This window comes from Aythya ferina (assembly GCF_964211825.1).
Source record: "Aythya ferina genome assembly, chromosome: 6".
In the NCBI taxonomy this organism is placed as follows: Eukaryota; Metazoa; Chordata; class Aves; order Anseriformes; family Anatidae; genus Aythya; species Aythya ferina.
This window is the reverse complement of record NC_140303.1, coordinates 10603138-10622640: the sequence shown is the minus strand read 5'-3', so window position 1 is coordinate 10622640 and position 19503 is coordinate 10603138. Positions and strand designations below refer to the sequence as shown.

Genomic DNA, 19503 nt, shown 5'->3' with positions numbered 1-19503 from the left:
ATCCCCGGCGGCTTTTTGCAGACAGGATACCAGGCAGCAAATGCGAAGGGAGCACAGGAGCCCTGCCTGGCAGGAAGGGAATTGATTACCAATCCCTCTTTCTGCCAGGCAGAATTTCTTTGCTGCAATTCATACTTTTCAATGGGCTGGCTATAAACAGCCTCCAGATGGCTTTGGGGGGAAGTGAGGGCAATGACACTAGAGATTACAAATCAATCACTATTATAGAGCCTTTTATTAGGTAGAAGCTTCTGAGCAGAAAACAGATAACAAAAATATATAATACGTCCTGGTTTTTGTTTGCTGTTTCCTTCCCTTAAGCTCTTTTATGTCCTCTCTTCCTCCCGGCACTGCTGCTTTTGTTTCTTCCACTGCTTTTACTTCCATCTTTCTCAGCACATATTTCTCATTTACGCTTGATTCTGTCCTGCTATCATCTTTCTCTCTGCTCACCCACACCATCCACAGTTACCTGACAGGGAAGTAAAACACAATCTCTCTACTCCACACTGTTGTCTCCTCTGTCTTTCACACTCAGATCCCTCCTCTCGAAGGATGGGGCAGTAACAGTGATGGAGAATGGAGCAAGGTCTACCTAATTTTTATTGTCTTGAAGCAGTCTCATGTATCATCCTGACTCCTCTTGCTTGTGGCAGGATGTCGTAAGGTAGGACCCACGGTACGACAGGAGAGAAGTAGCAGAGAGCCCGGCACAGGAGGAGTAGTCCTTCAGCCACCATGTACATCATCCCAAGAAAGCTCCCCGCAGCTACAGCCGCACCGCTCAGCGCTGAAGCCACGGCTGCCGTGTGTGATACCTCCCGTCAGTGCCTCGGTTTTGGGAGGGAGATCCCGGGTGGAGAGCCAGCCAGCCAGAAGACATCAGAATACGTGGTTGTTCCTGGGACCAGTCCCCAACACCCAGCACACAGGCCGGATTTCACCCCATTTACGCTTCCTTCCATGTCCTCTTACTAACAGAAGTGTTGCTAACTGAACACGAGAGCTAAGTATTGACTGTGTATTTGCTGGGGGGGAGGACATAAAGACTTGTTAAACCACACACCTGATCAAAAAATGGGTCAGTTTAAAGAAATCAGCTGACATGCATTTGGTAAATAAATATCAGAAGCGCCAAAAATTACCTTTTTAAAAAGTTTGGGCTTACCTAATCAAAACAAATTTCTGTTCTGAAACGTTAACAAGTTTAGATTTAAGTATATTTTTAGGAACTGAAAAATAGATCAGAATTATTGAAGAGGAATGCTTCAATTATCCTGAAGACGCTGTAATTTGATTTTTCCACCCACATATTGATGTGCAGAAAGTTTTCAATCTGCTGTCTTTCCATCCTAGCCCAAGAAGGGCACACCTGTGAGTTACAAGGCTACAGCTGCAAGGACTGCGCGACTCAGTTCGTGTCCGCCCTACCCACTGCCAGACGGATCAAGCCAAGCAGCACTTTCAGTGCCACAGCACAGCACGAAGCAGAGGGCCGAGGCTGCAGTCAGGCTGGGTTTTGGCGTGTCTTGCTAAGAAATCAACGCTGCGCCCCTTCATGCCTCGTTCTTCATTGGGAAGCCCAGCGAGACACCACAGGACGCACTCTCCACCCGAGCACCTTGGGGCTTGGCGTAGCTCCGGTTGCAAGGTGCTGTGCTGAAGTCAAGAAGTGGAAAACCCCAAAGGCCTGTATGCCTCACTTTGTACGCACGGTACAAGACGTGGGGCTGCAAATTTCCATCACAATGTCTTTTTAGACAGAACTGACGTGCTCAACGTCCTTGGGCTCCATGCCTCGCACAGGAGGACAGCTCTCTTCCAGGACCGGGGGCTCCCAGCTTGGCGCTCTACCACCCTGCCCCAACCCAGGCCATGAGGAACAGAGCTCCTGGGACACTGCCCAGCATGTCACAGAAATATAAAATACTAAAATAGAGTTGTTTCCGCAGAAACATTTGGGTAAATCAGCATTTTGTGGTGAAATTCTCTTTGACCAGATTACTGTCAAGCAAGGTTAAAAGACGGTTTGCATTAAGGTTTGTAACACACCCATAATCTCTATCATTATTTGGGAAGCTCTGTACAACCATAATAGCATTTACTCTACTGATTCAACTATCGGAAATCTAGCCGGTCTGACAAAGTATTTCTTGTTGTTATGCCATTTCTGACAGATGAATATTGCTGAAAAATAAATAGCAGGCAATTATTTTAATACACTCTTACTGAACATTACTTTAGAAGATTATTCTAAATTGCTAAAGACAGAACCAATTTATCTAAACAATTATTTAATAACACTATGGATTAACATTATATAGTCAGGTAGGCAGAAATTATAGATAGAAACTGCCACTCTTCCCTTAATTTCAGATAGAAATGAAGAAAGAGGTCTCCTTCAAAACCAATCAAAATATTGATTTTTTCGTAACAGAAATAACTTGTCCTTCAAAATCTCTCTTAATTTGGTGATGCTCAGAAAGCTTCTATCATTAGACCATATATTCCCAACCTGAAAGCTGGATCATTTCTTCTAAGCTCATATGCACAAGGGAAGGAGATTAATAGAAAAGGATTGCTTTTTTTTTTTTTTTTTTTTTGGCAGTAAGCCACTGTTTTTCTGATTCTGTAATTTTCATGCCTCTATGTTAAGCAGATGTTTGTCTAAATCATTTAAATCTCTGTCTTTTTCTATTTTAGACACATTTACTATTAAGGAATGCTCCCTGAGTAACAGCATACATTAAAAGTTAATTAAGAGGAAGTTAAAGGAGAAGAAAAGTAATTACCTTTTCCATACCCTCAACAAACATTTATTTCATTTTGGCAGGTTAAAAATGAGCAAATTTGGAGTAGAGGTGTGGAAATTGACAATACGCATTTTTAGGAAAAAGCTTTATTATCCGTTTCCTTACACGCTAATTAGGAAACACAATCCGATCGCTCATGTTGAGCGGGACTGGTGAGTAATGTAAGCTGCTTGGCTGATTTCATTGTCGTACATAACTGAACTCTTCAAACGTGGCACACCTAAATCAAACAGCAGGCAGTTATGGGCTGCCATCACCCACACCGAAAAAAAGTTTTGATCATTACAAGACACTGCCAACTTGGGTTTTAGTTATCATGCAGCGTCCAATAATAATGTGTTAAACTTGAAATGTTAAAGGCAACTATTTACTCTTGACTATTAATTGCTTCAGAGGGAGCAAAATCAATCTAGAAAAATGTGCATACTCATACTCCCCGCACACTCCCAGACACACTTCTTAACTTACAGGTGTGTGCGCAATGACAGCTCATTTATAGCAAGGCACACTCCACCGGTTAATACCTGGCTCTAAATTGAAAATAAAATCTTGGTAACAAGATATGTGCATCTTTACTCCAGAAAAGAGTAGATTCTGGATTAAAAAAGAAGAAAAAAAAAAAGTAATAACAAAAGAACTTCAGGAAGAAGTTCTTTCCTAGGCACAGTAATGCTGTTCTATTTAAAGTAAGACAATTACTCTTCTGAAATAACCCCCTCCCACTCCCGAGATGCTCTGTACCAGGTCTCAGAAAGCAAGAGGCCCTTGGGGTCGATGTGCTCGGGGAAAGGCAGCCCCCCGTGGGCCAGCACCAGCCCTGCACATTCCTGGCCGTATCCAACTCAACACCTCCACCACGGGTCACGGCGCTCCACGGCAGGGGAATCTGAGACGTGATGCTCTGCATTATTCAGAGAGGAGCTGACAAAGGGCTAATTTTTAATAACATGATTAGAACAGAACCAAAAACGGGACTGCTCAGCAGATCCACAGCAGGTCTTGCAAAATCCACTTTTCAGATTTGGAAAGGGAAGATTTTAGATGGGACCAAATCCACCAAAAAACAGATCCCTAAACCAAAATTATTCAAATATTTTACACAGTTTTTCCCCAGGATGAAACTCCCTGGAGGCTGCTGTGCCAGCAGGGCTGGGCAGGTCTCGAGATGTCCCAGAGGTGCCACTGGACTCACTCTGCCCCTGACCTCACCTGTTCTTCCAGTGCTTCTGGCTAAAGCAAATCCTTGCTGCTTTTGCACAAACCAAATAGAAAACAGAAAGGATTTAAATAAAAAGTGGGGCTGGGGCACAGTTGTATCAGCATACATCACTGAGCATCTCTTTTCCTGTGCTGGGCTTGTTCACGGTGGAAAATTGGACCACTGATATTTATTCCAGTCACCAGCAGGGAAAGATTATGTACAAAGGCTACGTTGCTAAATTCTGCCTCTTGCCTATCAGTTTTGTCCCAGTGTTTCCAATCTGCATGTGATAAATGTCTTCTTTTTGAAAGATTATTGCTTCTCTATAAAGCATTTTGGAGGAGAGAGAGGGGAAAGAAACAATCAGCTGAGTAAGGGACTGGCATGCAAAATACTATCATTTGCAAAACACTGGCCTGAAACGCACTTGGAGACAGGGAAGCTGGGCTTGAGCCACAGAAGACGAAAAACAGGAACGCAATAATTACATATTTATTTTTAGAGAAGATGGAAAGCTAAATAAACTATAAAACCAGTGTTTACCAGTAAATCCCCTCTGTCCTGAGAGCCACGCTGAGTGGTGCAGGAACAGTCAGTTCTCGGGGGAGCAACTGGTGCTACCTTTTTGGCAGTGCCTCATTCCTCCTGTCCTTGTGCCAGGACACTTTCGGTCCTGAAACAATTAATTTCAATAGTGCTGCAGCGAACTAGTGCCAGAAATCTCAACTTGAGAGACAACAATGCTGCTGCCGAAGCTTGTTTTTCTGCCCTGGCTCTGAAATCACCTGAATCACAATTAAGATGGGCTCTGAGACCGTGCTCCTGAATGGGAGCTGACAGAGTGCAGGCTGCCAGGAACGAGGGACACAAAGCATCCCAACGCAGCGTTTGTGCTGGGATTAGTGCGCTCGCAATTGGATTTGGCGTGGGAGACTCTGTGCGACGGGGGATTTACGGCGGGGCTGAGGAATGGCGTGCTGACTGCTTTGATAAACGTGCATCCTTGAGGTCTGCCTAATTGTTCTGAGAAAACAAGGACGACACCATTAAGCACAGGAGAAGACAGCGTACAGAGGCAATTCCACGTGACGCCACCACGCTCTGAGGCCTGCCTCCACATAAGAGAGCCTGGGCAAACGCTGTGCTGCAAGGGAAGCTGGCTGCTAAGGAGAACAAGGCCATAACTCACAGCACTGACTGGAATACCGTCCTGTTGGTGGGAAAGCCCAGCCTGGCATGGTGACACAGAGAGATCTCTCTTAGCTGCCTCACATAAATGACAGCACGTAACTAGCAACGACTTACTCATTGCTGCAAAGTGGGGATGCTTGGGGTTCTCTGGGTACACAGGCAGCCCTCCAGGCAGCAGGTTGCTGCTAGTTCTGGCACTTTGGCAGCTACACCATCACATCAGCTCAGCTGCAAGACAACGAGAGAATGCACAGTCCTACTTGCACCAGCAGCACAAAGTCCCATCAGGGCGGTCTAGTGAAGCAGTCTGCAGTGGAGCTGTACAACGGTGCTGTGTCATCACTCCTCCACTCCAATCGCTCACTTTAGGACTTCAGCTGAATCGCCTTTACATTATCAAGGCAGCACATTATAAAATAGCAAGACCCTTACCTTTTAATATGGCTTTTCAATCACAGGTTAGATGAACAAGAAAGAGAGAAAGGGGAGACAGGGAAGAGGTGAGGTGATACAGATACTATGCATAAACAAATTCCTGATCAGATGAGGAAAAAAAGAAGCATCTCCCCAATTTTGTATCATTTTCATATTCGACAAACCGCGACACCTTTTAATACAAAATGTCCTTGGCTGTTTATTGCACTTATAAATATGGAAGCTGAAATTCAATTATAACCAAAGAGTTGCACGCTAGGCTTGGACCATAAAATGTGAACAAGCCCTCTCCATGCTGTTGCCCTGGGGGCATCAGAGCATAATGCTGTTGTAAACCTCTGCTCGTGTGCCAGTTCTCTGTACATTCAACATATATACTACAAAATTTCTATCAGGCAAAATGTTTGAAGTATGAATTACCATTGCAAACTTTCACTATCCATCAATGCTGCATGGAACATCCTACTCAAAGCATTTTTTGACAGCCTACAACTTTTTCTCCAGAACCCAGGACCCTCTCAGCCGTTTTGCAAGACTATTCTTGGTCAAAAACGGACTACTTCATTTTGATTTGAAACAGCAAGAAAATCTCTTTTTAGCCGATATGTTGCAAGCTCTGAGGTTCCAGTCTTTCAGTAAAAAACACACAGCTGAACTCATCCCAAAGGCTTGCCTGTTTACAGTTCGAGCTTTTCTCAGCCAGGCTCTCTTTTTCTGTTCTAGCAGTGGGGTGTGAACAGGGAGTCTAAAGAAACCACCCACTGAGGTTGTGCAGAACCAGAATGGAGTAAATCTGCACACCGGCAGGAGCGGTTAGAAAGGAGCAATCTATACAAAGCAACAGATGGACTGCAGGCTGGGTAAACACCAACATTTTGATTCACTATTTACCAAAGTGGAAAGCTGTTTATTGAAAATATACTACTTACTTCACAATATTATTGTTAGGAGAAGGCAAAGTGATTTCTAAGGTTTGGTTGTTTTTTTCATGTTTGCTTTTTTTTTGTTGTTAACAGATTTTTTTGAGAATGTGTAGCCACATTCACCAGCCTCCTTAAACAAGTTCACACAGTTGTGCCTGGGATGGGATGGTAGATTACAGTTGTGATATAAAGCAGCTCATGCTTGTAGTACTAATTTAATGTAATCTTTGAATGTGCAAAGCAAAACCCCATTATAGCATATTTAGTGCAGATGAGCGTGTCCAGACACCGTACTTCAATGTGAGAGACCAGCAGCTCTGTGCTCCGTAGCACATAAAAACAGCTCTTGGGGAATGCAGATAAAGGGAAGGTTCACAACCTACCCATACCACTTCTTCACCAGAACATGGCAGAGCACTGTAGGTGTGCAGGCAGAAGCACTGATCCCCAAAGAGGACCTTTCATAAAGAACTCGTGTCTGTAACCTGCTCTCTTCAGTTACTACGTGCAGAAAGAAAACTCCACAGTTAATTGCAGAAAGAAAAGACCATTTAAGATGCAACACCTTTAGCTTAAAAGACTAACAGATGTATCCATTTCTCATATGATCTGAATGGCATGGTAATTTTTCCCCCTACTGCCTTGTCAAGAGCAGGATTCTGAGCAAACGTGTTGAAGCAGAACCTAAGTGAAGCGAGCAGCACAACTGCCGTCTAGAGGAAGGGTGTAGAGGAAGTATGTTACTGTGCACAGTAACGTGGGAGGTCAGTTCCCCAAACGTCTATAAAGCTCACCACATTAGACAGCTCCTAGACACCCGACACGTTTATTTCTTTGCTGTACTTGTTTATCTGAATTCTGGTTTAGCGAATGGCCCTGTGCACTGCCACATGCATTATGTACAGGCACGGGAGGTGCTGAATATGGCACTCAGTTGCTTTGCAAACTTTGGCATCCATGCTTTAAAGTTTGGCATTTTACCTCAAAACATCTGTGGCAGAGGTTGCAGCATTTGTAATAGCGCGTTCATCTCAAATCTGTTTCCTTCCCTGGCTTGTCAGGACACGATAGCTAAATCTCAGAGATGATGCAAAAGGAGATTTTACTTCGTGTAACATCATGAGTGCTGCGTGAAAAGCCGTGGGCACAGAACACCACCAGTACAAAATGCAGTAGCTCTGCCTTCAGGGGCAGGCAAACAATGCCTGGCTGGCTGCCTTGCTTACTACCGACTGCTTTTCACTCATAAATTCTAAACTTTACTGGTTCTTAAATCCTCCAGCGTCACCTCTCACTTCTGCCCTGTCAAAGGCGATGGTGCTAACCAGTGCTTTGAACATTTTCTGGCAAACACCTTTGTGCTCCCTTCCCTGCTACATTTCACGTCTAGAAACACCCAGGGGCCACCTCACTGACCTCAGCACATTTCTCCTTCCCTCTCCTGCTTACAAAAAAGTTGCTAACAAACTGTCTGTGTAGCACAAAACATTGCTTGTGATGTTAAATAACACCAGAATGGTTGCACTGCAATGTGGTGCTCTCTTGGGCTGAAGCTGCTGGTGTCTGCCTTGGTTACGAGCTGCCCAGAGCAGGAGCACAATGGAGCCCGATCTGAGAAGAGGGGTGTTAATATAATACCTTCTAAGTAAATTTAGCTATTATTTTTAATTAATTTAGGTATTGCGTGGCCAGTGGTAATCTGCTAAGAACATTATTACACACATACACACACCAAATTGCTTTTTTACTAATGACTCATTTGTTTTATTCTTGCCTCTTTCCAAAAGGCGATTAGGTTGAAAATGACCTTTTGAAGATTGTACTTTGCAGACTGATCTTTTCATTTTTAATTACTTACTTTGCTTTAATTGTTACATTAGGAACTATTAAGAAAGCAGCCAGCTTCATAATCAATAATTTAATTAGAGTTTTAGGACCAAGAAGTCAATGCAAATGTTATTCTGCAGCCAGGCCTTTCCCAAAGCCTCTGAAAGAACTTTACTCTCCTTTTGTTTCAAAGTGACATTGGTGACATAAAAATTAAATTCCTCCTTACTGCAATATATCATGGGCACGCATTAGAGATGTCCACAGGTGGTTGGTAAGAAGTTCAGATCCAGGTCAATCTATTTGCTGCCCAGACGGGAATGCAGCCTCCTCCTCTCACTTCATTTCTAAATAATCAGGGACACACCAAATGCCATCGCGCCGCACGCTCCAGCAGAGCCTGCTCCTGTACCGCACGCCACTAGTTAAGTGTTTACTGAAATCTATAGCCAGACTTCTCCCCTGGCTACGACTTCACAAATTTTAAATTTACCTATTTATAGCTCTCTAATTACTACTAATATTCTAAGAGAACCAGCGGCGACTGAAAATTGATCCACTCTAATTCTACAGCCGGTGAGATCCGATTCAAGCAGCAGCGGGCGAGCAGCCCCCTCCGCCCCGCCGTCTCCTCACTGCCTGCCCATGCAGGTTTACAGCACACGAGTGAAGCATCCCAGGGAGCTGTGATGCAGCTGAGAACTGCATGTTTCAGGCAGCTGCATTGCTCCAGAACACCTAGGCAAGCAGCAACCCCCTGTCTGGGAAGGCATGAGGAGCTAAAAGGCAGTGCTACCCTGCTAGAGCATCCTACTGTATCCTCCAAGGACAGAGAGCCTTCCAGCCCACCTGCAGCTTTGGTGAGAGGCACAAAAGCTTGCAGAGGGGGCGGGCAGCTGCACTGACCTGTCAGGGTGCTACGAGTCTGTGAGCTTGGCAGTGAGCAGGACTTCACAGGCGGGTACCACTGGCACCTGCTGGAGAAGGGCCAGAGGATCCTTCCCTTTGGGAAAAGCAACGACAGGAGCAGGGAGCCAAGACTCTCTCTAAGACACACGGTGAGTTAAATCATGAACAGGCTACACTGCCAGAAGCATTGCCTGAAGGGTGCAAGGGCATTTCCAGCAGCAGCAGCAGGAAACTCAGGCAGAGCCCCTGGGGAACCCGTGGCCGTGGCCGTACAGGACCAAAGCATTCAGGCTGCAGAGGACTCCTCCGGCAGCAGCTTAAATGACTGCACACATCACAATGGAAAGGTGTTACTTCCATCGAACCAGATAACTACATCCCTGCCAAGATAAAGCCAAATTTCATGTGAATTAGGAGGCAAGCTGGGTATTAGCCTTTAACTTACGGACCTGTCTCGTCTTCTCCTAGGCATCTCCCTGAAATGAAGCAAGAGCATCGCTTTTCTACGTCACGGAGACAAGGCACAGGAAGACAAGGCATTAAATGGGGCTGCCTTCCAGCTGGCAAGAGGACCCGAACGTCCAACGGACAGGAGCAGGCATGTCAATGAACAGGAACAGCTTAATAAAACAGTAATTATAACCTCTTAAGAGCCGCTAATTCACCTGGAGCTTTGCAGAACAAGGTAACTCGTCTGATCTAAAATGTTTAGAGCCTCATTTAAACCTAGTTTAACAAGGAAAAAAGCCCATGAGATCAACTGATTATACACCTAGAAAAACTTTGGATTCGGTGGTTTGATTTGGGCAAGAAAAAGGAGGGACGAGTCAGTAACGGAAGGCTAAGACAGACAGGCAGAGTCCCCGTTCCAGTCTGAGGGACAATATTTTTGGAGGAAAATCAGAATGCAGCATTTTTTAAAATGACAGTGACCATACCATGTTTTTTTCCAATCATTTTTCAGGAATAGAAAGAAATCAAGACACTTTTCCTCAGCCATATTTTTGGTTTTGAACAAGCACTAAGTCACTATTCAGGCATCCAAACTGCTATCCCCACAACCCTCTCCCGGTTTTACTTTTCTCTGGTAGTACTTCTTGGAGAAAACATAATCCATATTCATACCTATTTGTTCTTCATTTCATATTTTACTGTGACTCATAAACTCCTTTTCATATTAAGACAGGGAGCTGTAAAATATGAACCCATTATTTACAAACACACAGAACAAAATCAGGAACACACAATTTGTTACGCTGCGTGCCAGGAACTGGGCCTATCCTTGTGCTTTCCTTATTCAAAGCAAAATAATTCGACTACGCTGAGAGATTTGAGTTTCTCACAGAAGAACTCTTCATCTTCAATAGTGACAACTTCAATTTTGACCCACTTTTGAAGAGGATTGACTTGAACCACATACTGCCTGTCAACAGTTTTTTAAATGACCCATCCCGTATACACACTCGGCTCTTGAATTCATTCCTCTGGAGTTCAAAAGGGCTCAAATAAAACTGACAAACCCAATACCCTGAGGATATTCTGACTGATAATTTTGTGTCCAAGGTGTTTACTCAGGGATAAATCAACTGCACTAGGCCAAAAAATGTAAAGACTACCAGACTGGATTTCCAAATAACTCCCCTGACTGCTCCACGCCTGATCCTTAAAACACTCGGAAACTGTTCCTGAATTTGGCCAGTGAATGCCCGATGAACACAGGCATTAAGGTCCCCTCACAGATAGGCAGCACCCCTACAAAAGGAAAAAAAAAAAAATGTTCTGCCAAAATCTATGTTGTAAAACAACCAGTCTAAAAGACAGCTTGTATTTCACTGGGAAAATGAAAGACGGGATAGGTTGTTTTAGGGAACTACCAATTCAGAGCTAACTAAAGCCTGACAAAATAAATACCGACAAATCAGAGGTCTAAAAGATAGCCTGTATTTCATGAGGAGAACAAATAAAGGTTATCGAAGGAAGAGGCCAACGGGGAGCTGGCGATGAGACGCGATCTGGCTGCACCAGCAGGGCAGTGCTGTGCCCCAGGCATCACGCGGGGGACGGACAGGCTGTGTCGTGAAGGGAAAGTCTGCAACACCTGAGCTTAAGATCAGCATCCTTGTGGTTATTCTGCATCCATAAGAAACATGTGAGCAGCTAGCTCGCATCGTTTTAATGCCACACCACAGCTGGCAGCCTTAGCAGAGAGCTCAAAAGCTGGTGTATCTATTCTCAGGTAGGAGACGGTGTGAAAAGCCCTATTAAACAGCCACTGTCCTTAAATGATCTGTGTGCCTCACCTCTGATGCCTTTGGCGAGACTGTAAAACCACAAATACCACCACCCCAAGTACTGGGGATTTAAGCTACCGCTTCAAACTCCCAGACAGCTCACGTCAGGATCTAAAAGTCCGTGGGGTAGATGACAGAAAGCCAAGAGCAGGCAGTGCCAGCCATCACCCTTCCATCCCCACCTCCAGCCACACTGTGGAAGAGCAGAGGACTCCTGGGAAAGAGATGCCGGACAGCTGTGGGGAGCAGTGCCCCTTCTGCCCGATGTAGCCTTATTTTGGGTTCCCCTGTTGTATCGCAGAGACCTAACTGCATGGAAGCTTTTACTCCACCAAACCCTGGCTAACACACTCAATAGCCGTTAGCAGAAAATGACAAGCTAGTGTCAATAGGACGGAAGCCTCAATTTATTAGGAAATAACTTTTAAAAGGGCTGTAAGAAAATATTTTTATTTATTTTTTTAAATCCAACACAAGACCCCTGCACCAGCCCAGGAGGGGGCTCTGCCTGAATTCCTGCTCCCCTCTTTGCTCAGGGCAGGCAGAAATTTCACTCTCGCCTATGAGGAGGGTTCTGGCTCCACAAGAGCATGTAACATTACTAGGAATTACTTGACACTCTTAAGGCAGGACTTTGCACAATCTCATCCTGTTCTTCCCTTCTTCCTCAGAGATTGGTGCCTGCATTATTCATCAAAGAACACGCTACCTCGGAGCTTTTAACTTTTGATAGTGCTGTTCAGCCCACAAATTACTGTCGAGGATAAAACTTTATACACAGAGCTAGAACTTACACTTGGCCACTGCTGAGCTGTCTTACCCCTATTTAAGTCGTCTTTGACCCAGACAGTAAAAAGCTGATATGTTTGATGCTTTCCTGTTTGGATGTCAGGGAGATTAGTTTGATAGTGGGGTGGGAATGGGATCATTTCGTTTGTGTTGTGTGCCAGCAGTCTCCTGCAGAAGGAAGGCAGAAAAACAAGGCTTGTCTTAAATTACCAGGCTGCAGTGCAAAGGAAATCATAAAGTCAGAAATACAGCCTGGACAATTAAAATATTAAACAACAAGCAATTGAGCATCAGTAAAGACCAAAATAGACAACAACTGCCAAACCCTATCTCACACGCTTCTTATTTCATGCAATCAAATAGAAAAAGATAAAATACTTGAGTATACACTGCAAGTCTTCCCAAATCCTGGTGGGACACAGTCCTTAGGGCATTGCTACTGAGTGCTGACTTCTAAACAACAGCCAGTGCACAACTTCTTAACAAACGAAATATCTGCTTGTAGCACCTGACATTTCAAAAAGCAGAAAGCAGATGAGATAGTTACTAAATCAATAAGTTTCAAACACGCAGAATGAAAAAGCACTTTTTCCCCCCCCCCCTATTTAATTATTTAAGTGTATAAATATTTGGCATTTTATCTGCCTGGGAAAGAGCAAAGATCCAGCTTGGCTCAAATGTTATCCTGGCAAACCTGCGCAGCCCCAAGAAGTGACTCATCAGACCGGGGGAGATGCAGATGAGTGGCAGACCGCTTATCACACGAAGAATTAACCCCAGCAGGTGAACCTGTGCTCTGGGGGTCTCATGTTCATTTGCACCTCTCACACTCATCACCGGATGCGCTTTGCAATTCATGAGTCGAGATGCTTGCTGTGATGTGTCAGCAAGAAAATATTCTGGTAAAAAGCCAGAACGTGCTTGTCTTTCTATGAAACTGGCATAAAGAGACATGAAATCCACAGCTTATCTTGGCACAAGCACCATCAGCCTTACTGGCAAGAAACCCCTACAAATGAGCAGCAGCCTCAGCCTCACACATCTCATCTCATCCACTAGGAGTCTGGCACAGCATGAGGATGGTTCCTACCCAAATCCAACATCAACTCTGTTTTTCCTCCCAGGATGGATGGAAAGAACCATAAACATCTAAATACCGTACGTTCTGCGTTGTCATTTCCCTATAGGCAACATGTAACTTTGTTTTAAAATTACAGTCATTGGGCTGTAAATGCATTTTAACCACTACAGCTCACCCTATGTTATCTGGAAAAAAAAAAAAAATAAAAGAAATTAAAAAAAAAAAAAAAAAAAAAAGAAAAAAGTCACATATTTCCAAAGTCTGAAGGCTGCATTATAGCCTCAGCTTAGTAATTACAAAGATTTATGTTCCATTCTACCCCAAATCCAGAGCTCATTGTCCATTCAACTTACACGGCTCTGACTTACAGTTCTCTGCATCCATTATCTTTAATAATAAAGAGCTGACTGAAGTTAATGATTGAAGAGCAAGATGTGATTAATAATACGAATCTAATTTATGAGAAAACAAACCGGAGTATGATTTTCATGTTTCATTAAAATTACCTTAAATGTACTCCTTAATGCTAATTGATCTCACAGAGGTGAGAAAATATTCTGTTCCAAATTAACAGGAGAAAATCATTCATCATCTTTCTGGAGGGAACATTTACTATCATTCAGCGTTTAGAGGGTGATAGCATGTTCACAGCAATTCCACCACTTACAGTGATGCTTCAGTATGGGCATGTATCTGAAATCTGCAAGATTTCCCCCTGGATGGGGACACAATTGGAGAGAATAAACACACAATAAAATGCCACACGCAATGTTTTGTTTTCATAAAAGGTCTTTTCTAGCTTAGCAATATTACCCAACGCTGAAAAACAGTGCTGATGAAGAAAAATCGAGCAGGCTTTTGCCCTAAGTTTATCAAACAGAAACTCTTTTACAGTGCTGTTAATTTGCTATGAGCACAAAATTACTGAAATATTCGCACAATAAAGTTCCATGCAGGATTTATTGAAAACAAAGCAAAGCAGAAATCCATTTTTCCACTGAGTTTTTCACTTCTGTTTGTATTTCAATATGTATTCTCTTTTTGAATTATTCATATTTGGGTATCAAATATTCTTACAAACCAATGCATTTAATAATAATGAGTCTTGACTGGTTTCATTTTAACTTGTTGTGCTTTATGCCCAAGATTATTATTAAATGACCTTCTACTCAGGCTGTTCCTATGATCCATAAATAGAAATTGCCTAATGAGCATCTCAAATATTCCACTGTCATTTTCATGTCAGTTTTTCTCATCCCGTGTTTGTATAGCTCTGATGACAATGTCTATTAATACACAGCATTAGCTCTTTGCCTCTTTTCTCTCAATTCCCTCCCATGAATTCAGCTTTCTCTACTCTGGGCTGGAATCTCGTACTTCTACACCGTTTGGGAAATACAAAGTGACCGCACTACCTACTCAAGAGGCAACTGGAGAATTTCAAGGGTTGATCTATGAGAAATACCACAACAGCAGCAACAATTACTGAATTTTCTGATGAAAGAGAGAAAAAAAATCCTTTTGCCTTGTACTTGTATTCTACCTGAACAGGATTTACATACTGGTCTGCAAAGCACCAGGGACAATTACTCTCTGCAAGGTACTAAATCCATTTATACCTATACCAAAGAATGAAGGTAGAGAAGAATAAGGGAAGAGATAGAGTTTTTGAAACTGCCTAGAGTGATATATTCTAGAGAAAACCATACATATTTCATGAGAAATCAGGAGAGAGTTCTGGGGAGAATTCCTCCTAAATGAAGAATAAATATTTCAAACTTCCATGTTACTGCATCTTATATTTACGCTATCTTTCCCTGTTTCCTTCGTACAGAAGTTAAAGCACATGCCAGCGCTTACAAAAGAAGCCAGACAAAACTGACCCTTGGCTGTCCTGGCTACTGAACTGATAGAGCACTGTGCACAGCACTTCTGACCACTGCTGAGCCCGCCGCTACCGAAGCCTAAGTGCGTTCAGCCATCTAGGTGCACGTCCATTTGTTGTGCTGTGAGGACCCTGGCATTTCAGATGTCAAGGAAATGCTAAATGGTGTCATTTTGGTCAGTAGATAATAGCCGTGTTAATGAGTTAATGTATTGCTACATCACAAACATCACGACAAAGCTGGTGAGGGGCCTGGAGAACAAGTCCTATGAGGAGCGGCTGAGGGAGCTGGGCTTGTTCAGCCTGGAGAAGAGGAGGCTCAGGGGCGACCTTATCGTTCTCTATAGGTACCTCAAGGGAGGCTGTAGCGAGGTGGGAGTTGGTTTGTTCTCCCACGTGCCTGGTGACAGGACGAGGGGGAATGGGCTTAAGTTGAGCCAGGGGAGTTTTAGGTTAGATGTTAGGAAGAACTTCTTCACTGAAAGGGTTGTGAGGCACTGGAACAGGCTGCCCAGGGAAGTGGTGGAGTCACCATCCCTGGAAGTCTTTAAAAGACGTTTAGATGTAGAGCTTAGGGAAATGGTTTAGTGGGGACTGTTAGCGTTAGGTCAGAGGTTGGACTCGATGACCTTGAGATCTCTTCCAACCTAGAAAATTCTGTGATTCTGTGATCACCCTTACCTTCTGTTTTAATTTTGTACTGGCTTTCATTTTTCTCCTACCCACCATGGCATCATTTGGGTTGAAGTCCAGACAGACCAAGAAAAAGGCCGCTTACCGTTCTGGCATCCCAGAGAGATAAAGTCTTGTCAGCAGAGCTTGTGAGAACGGTGTTGGAGAACGGAAGGAATTCAATGCTGTTGACCGAATCTTTATGGCCACGCAGAGTGTATCTGCATCTCTCACTGCAAAAGAGTAACAGGAATATAGCACTTGCCATTCAGGATAACAATGCAAGAAACAAGTTAATCAGTAGCAAGTTTTACACACCTTCCTGTTTACCATCCTGCCTTCTCCCAGCAGATCAGCCATGAAGTAATATCCCAGAGGTTTTTATTTGCTTTTTTGTTCTGTTTTGTTTTCCTACCTTTTAATGAATTAACTTGAGACAACACTATGGGTCGTTCTCAGATCAGCGTATGAACCTGATTTGTGATTGGAACACAAGACTGGAAGCTTTTCCCATTGCAGACAACAGAGAATCACTTCTTTCAAAACAAGCTAAAGGTGGCTATACGGTGATGATCTCAAAAAGCTTTTTGGCTTCTTTTTTTGTCTTGTTTGTGTGTACAGCAGAGAGGGATGATCCTTTAATAGGAATGCAGGAGAAGAGCCCACGGATGATGCGCTGGGACAAGGTAGAAGGTAACAACCAAATCTGGGATTATTTAGACTGAACAAAAGGGCAAAGTCGTAACGTCCACATGAGCATGTCAAGATGGGAAGGGGACTGAAATCAACAGGCATTCTCCACCCAGCATGGTTGTGTACAACAGTCACCCATGCTGATATGGGGTTCAGCCTACAATTTCTTTAGCTAGAGATAAAACATCATCAGTTTGCAGTGTTTGTATTGTTATAACCTGTGAAAACGTACAAGTAGGAGTGCATACTTAGCAAAAATCTATTCAAGGTAAAGCCAGTAGCAGTTCTATCCTCTTTGTAGAGCTGACAAAAAAAATAGTCATAAAAAATAAAAACCAACAACCCATCATAAATTACTACAGCTTTCGGTGACAGCTCCAAATTTTATTCCCTGTTCATGTGATGCTGTCAGTAGAAATGCACCTCCCCTGAGCTGGCTGCTGAATATATCATTGGGGCTTGCAAATTAGATTACTGGGTGGCTCTTAACCGAGAATTTCTTACAATATTTATTAAGGAAGCTGTCAGCAGAGGGAATTAAAGATGTGATTTTTTTTTTTCCCTCCTGCCTGTTCGTTGCCAGAAGACTCTCGGAGCTCTTGCAGGTTTTGTATCAACAGCACTGCAGATCAGATACAGGCCAGTAGAGCTAAAGGGTTTTGATGGGCACTCTCCCAGATCGCTGAGCTAACCAAGTGAGTTCTCAGCCCTATTTTACTGCCCTTCCCTCTCACAGACTGAAATGTGCACGCTGTGCTGAGCTGAACACCACGCCTGTCCCCACAGAAGAGATAGCAGGAGGGAGATAAGTTGCTTCTCAGTAGAAATATTATCCAGGAAATGTATTTGAAAGGAATATTAGATTCTACATGTATCATTTTACACCATCTATGTTTTTCTATTATAGATAATACATTATACTACTCAGTATTATCCATTATATAGACTACATGTGTTATTTTATCACAAGGACTCATTTTAAATTATTGATAAAGTATCACGGCTGTTAGAGCTCAGTGCACACTATATCTGATATTCATGATCACTTGATCCATGACACTAAAGCTAACTTCAATACAATAACTTTTTGTTTCACAGTTTCATGGCAAAGTTTCACACTAGAGAATGTGCTTTTTCCATCTCGGATCACGTCGGTTTATTTGTGGGTAGGTTTGCCATTTTGCAAAAGTGCCCCATGATTTTCTGCCTGCCTATTACACTGTAAGGGCTTTTTGAGTGTCCAACCATTTTTCTGACAATCCTGCTGTGCATTTTTGTGGCACCTGGTAGTTCTGGTAGGACAATGTGACCTACCAGAGTGGTGTGACAGTGTCCTGCTATTTGCTGGTAACACCAGGATGTGCACATGTCCCTTTCAAAGGCAGGGGGAAGAACCACACTTTCAGCTGCTTGAGGGGGCTTGAGAAGGAAAGAAAGGAAGGAAAGTAAAGGAAAAGGAGGGAATTTTGTTCCTGAGCAACTGCTGTAGGATAGGGGCCATCCCAGGCAGGCCGGCTGCAAGACAAGGCTTGTGAGAGATTAATTAGGTGCCAAAGCAGGAAGGCCCATCCCGAATCCCTTAGCAAGGTGAAAATGGACTCAAGTGATGGACCATGACAGGAGCAGAAGGGAAGGAAATGATTTGCATTTTTCCATCAAGAACACAAACACTCGGCCCTGCAGTTGTCTCTCCCCGTGCCGCTTCCAGCGCCCCGTGTGCTGACGAGTGAGCTCTGCCTCTCGCGATTTAATTTACCACTCCGGCAGCTGACTGACTGATATTTCTAAGAATCTCCAACTGCTACATAAAATAAACTCATCTTCCCTTCCAGCTGAGATATAATTTCAGCAAGACTGTCTTGTATACAAGCTATCTTTTAGTTGGAAAGGGGAACATTTTATTTAGATGTTCTTTCTCCACAAAAAAAAAAAAAAAAAAAAAAACTGATCTAAAGGGTAGATCATCACCCTGCTTCTCATAGGAACTCATATTTCTATCCAACGGCTCAAGTTTATCTACATTAGAATAAATCTGTAGCAATATTCATTACCTAATGCTTTTTTTTTTTCTATTTATGAACACACTGCCTCATGGATGTAAGCTTCATCGTCTGATAATTTCAGTTGGGAAGAGAGAGAGTATCATCTGTGAGTAGTGGCTTAGGCATCTGTAGTTCTGTCAGTGTTTAAATGCAGAGACGGGTCCTTAATAAATGACGTCCTGGTACAAATACAGCTCTGTAGCTCAGGATTTTGCACGTCATGTTCTGAACTGGTCTCAGATACTGACTCCAGCCCTCGTCCATTACCTGCGTTATTACTGATGTCTCAACGTAAACCACCAGTTAGCACATCTTGACTCATGACTCATTATCCTCAGTGTTCTCTTTTTCTCTACAAAGTCCATTTTCCTTCCCTTACAACCAGTAAGGTAATGATGTCCTTCAGTGAATCAGCACCTTTATTCCTCCCTCTCCAGTTTTTCCTAGCAGGTTCAGACAAACACAGACAGGTTGCTGTAGGCATATACCTACACCAGGAACGTTGGCACTTAATCACACCCTTCTCGATATCACCAGCTCAACAATGATGGAGAAAAATGCACTTGCTCGATTCTTTGAGAGACTTTGCTTTTGAGAATCACAATCCAGAATGGTTCATTCAAATTCAAAAGGGCTTTCAGTAAAACTGCACTGAAAACAAGATACGAGATGTTTCCACTTAGATAAGACTTCACCGAGTACTAACATTCTGCCATCCCTACGCTAACGTGCAATAGCAGCCAAATAATGC

The 19503-nt window shown here is 43.3% G+C and overlaps 1 protein-coding gene across 8 annotated transcripts in view; it reads right to left on the bottom strand.

Annotated features, from left to right (window-relative positions):
* Positions 1–19503, bottom strand: part of SPAG16 (sperm associated antigen 16) — a 394440-nt gene that overhangs the window by 122650 nt on the left and 252287 nt on the right. For all 8 annotated transcript variants that reach the window (XM_084524434.1, XM_084524432.1, XM_084524435.1 and 5 more), the window contains one exon: positions 16124–16250. In XM_084524434.1, the coding sequence (XP_084380560.1) occupies positions 16124–16250 (127 nt within the window). The remainder of the gene's footprint in view (positions 1–16123; positions 16251–19503) is intronic.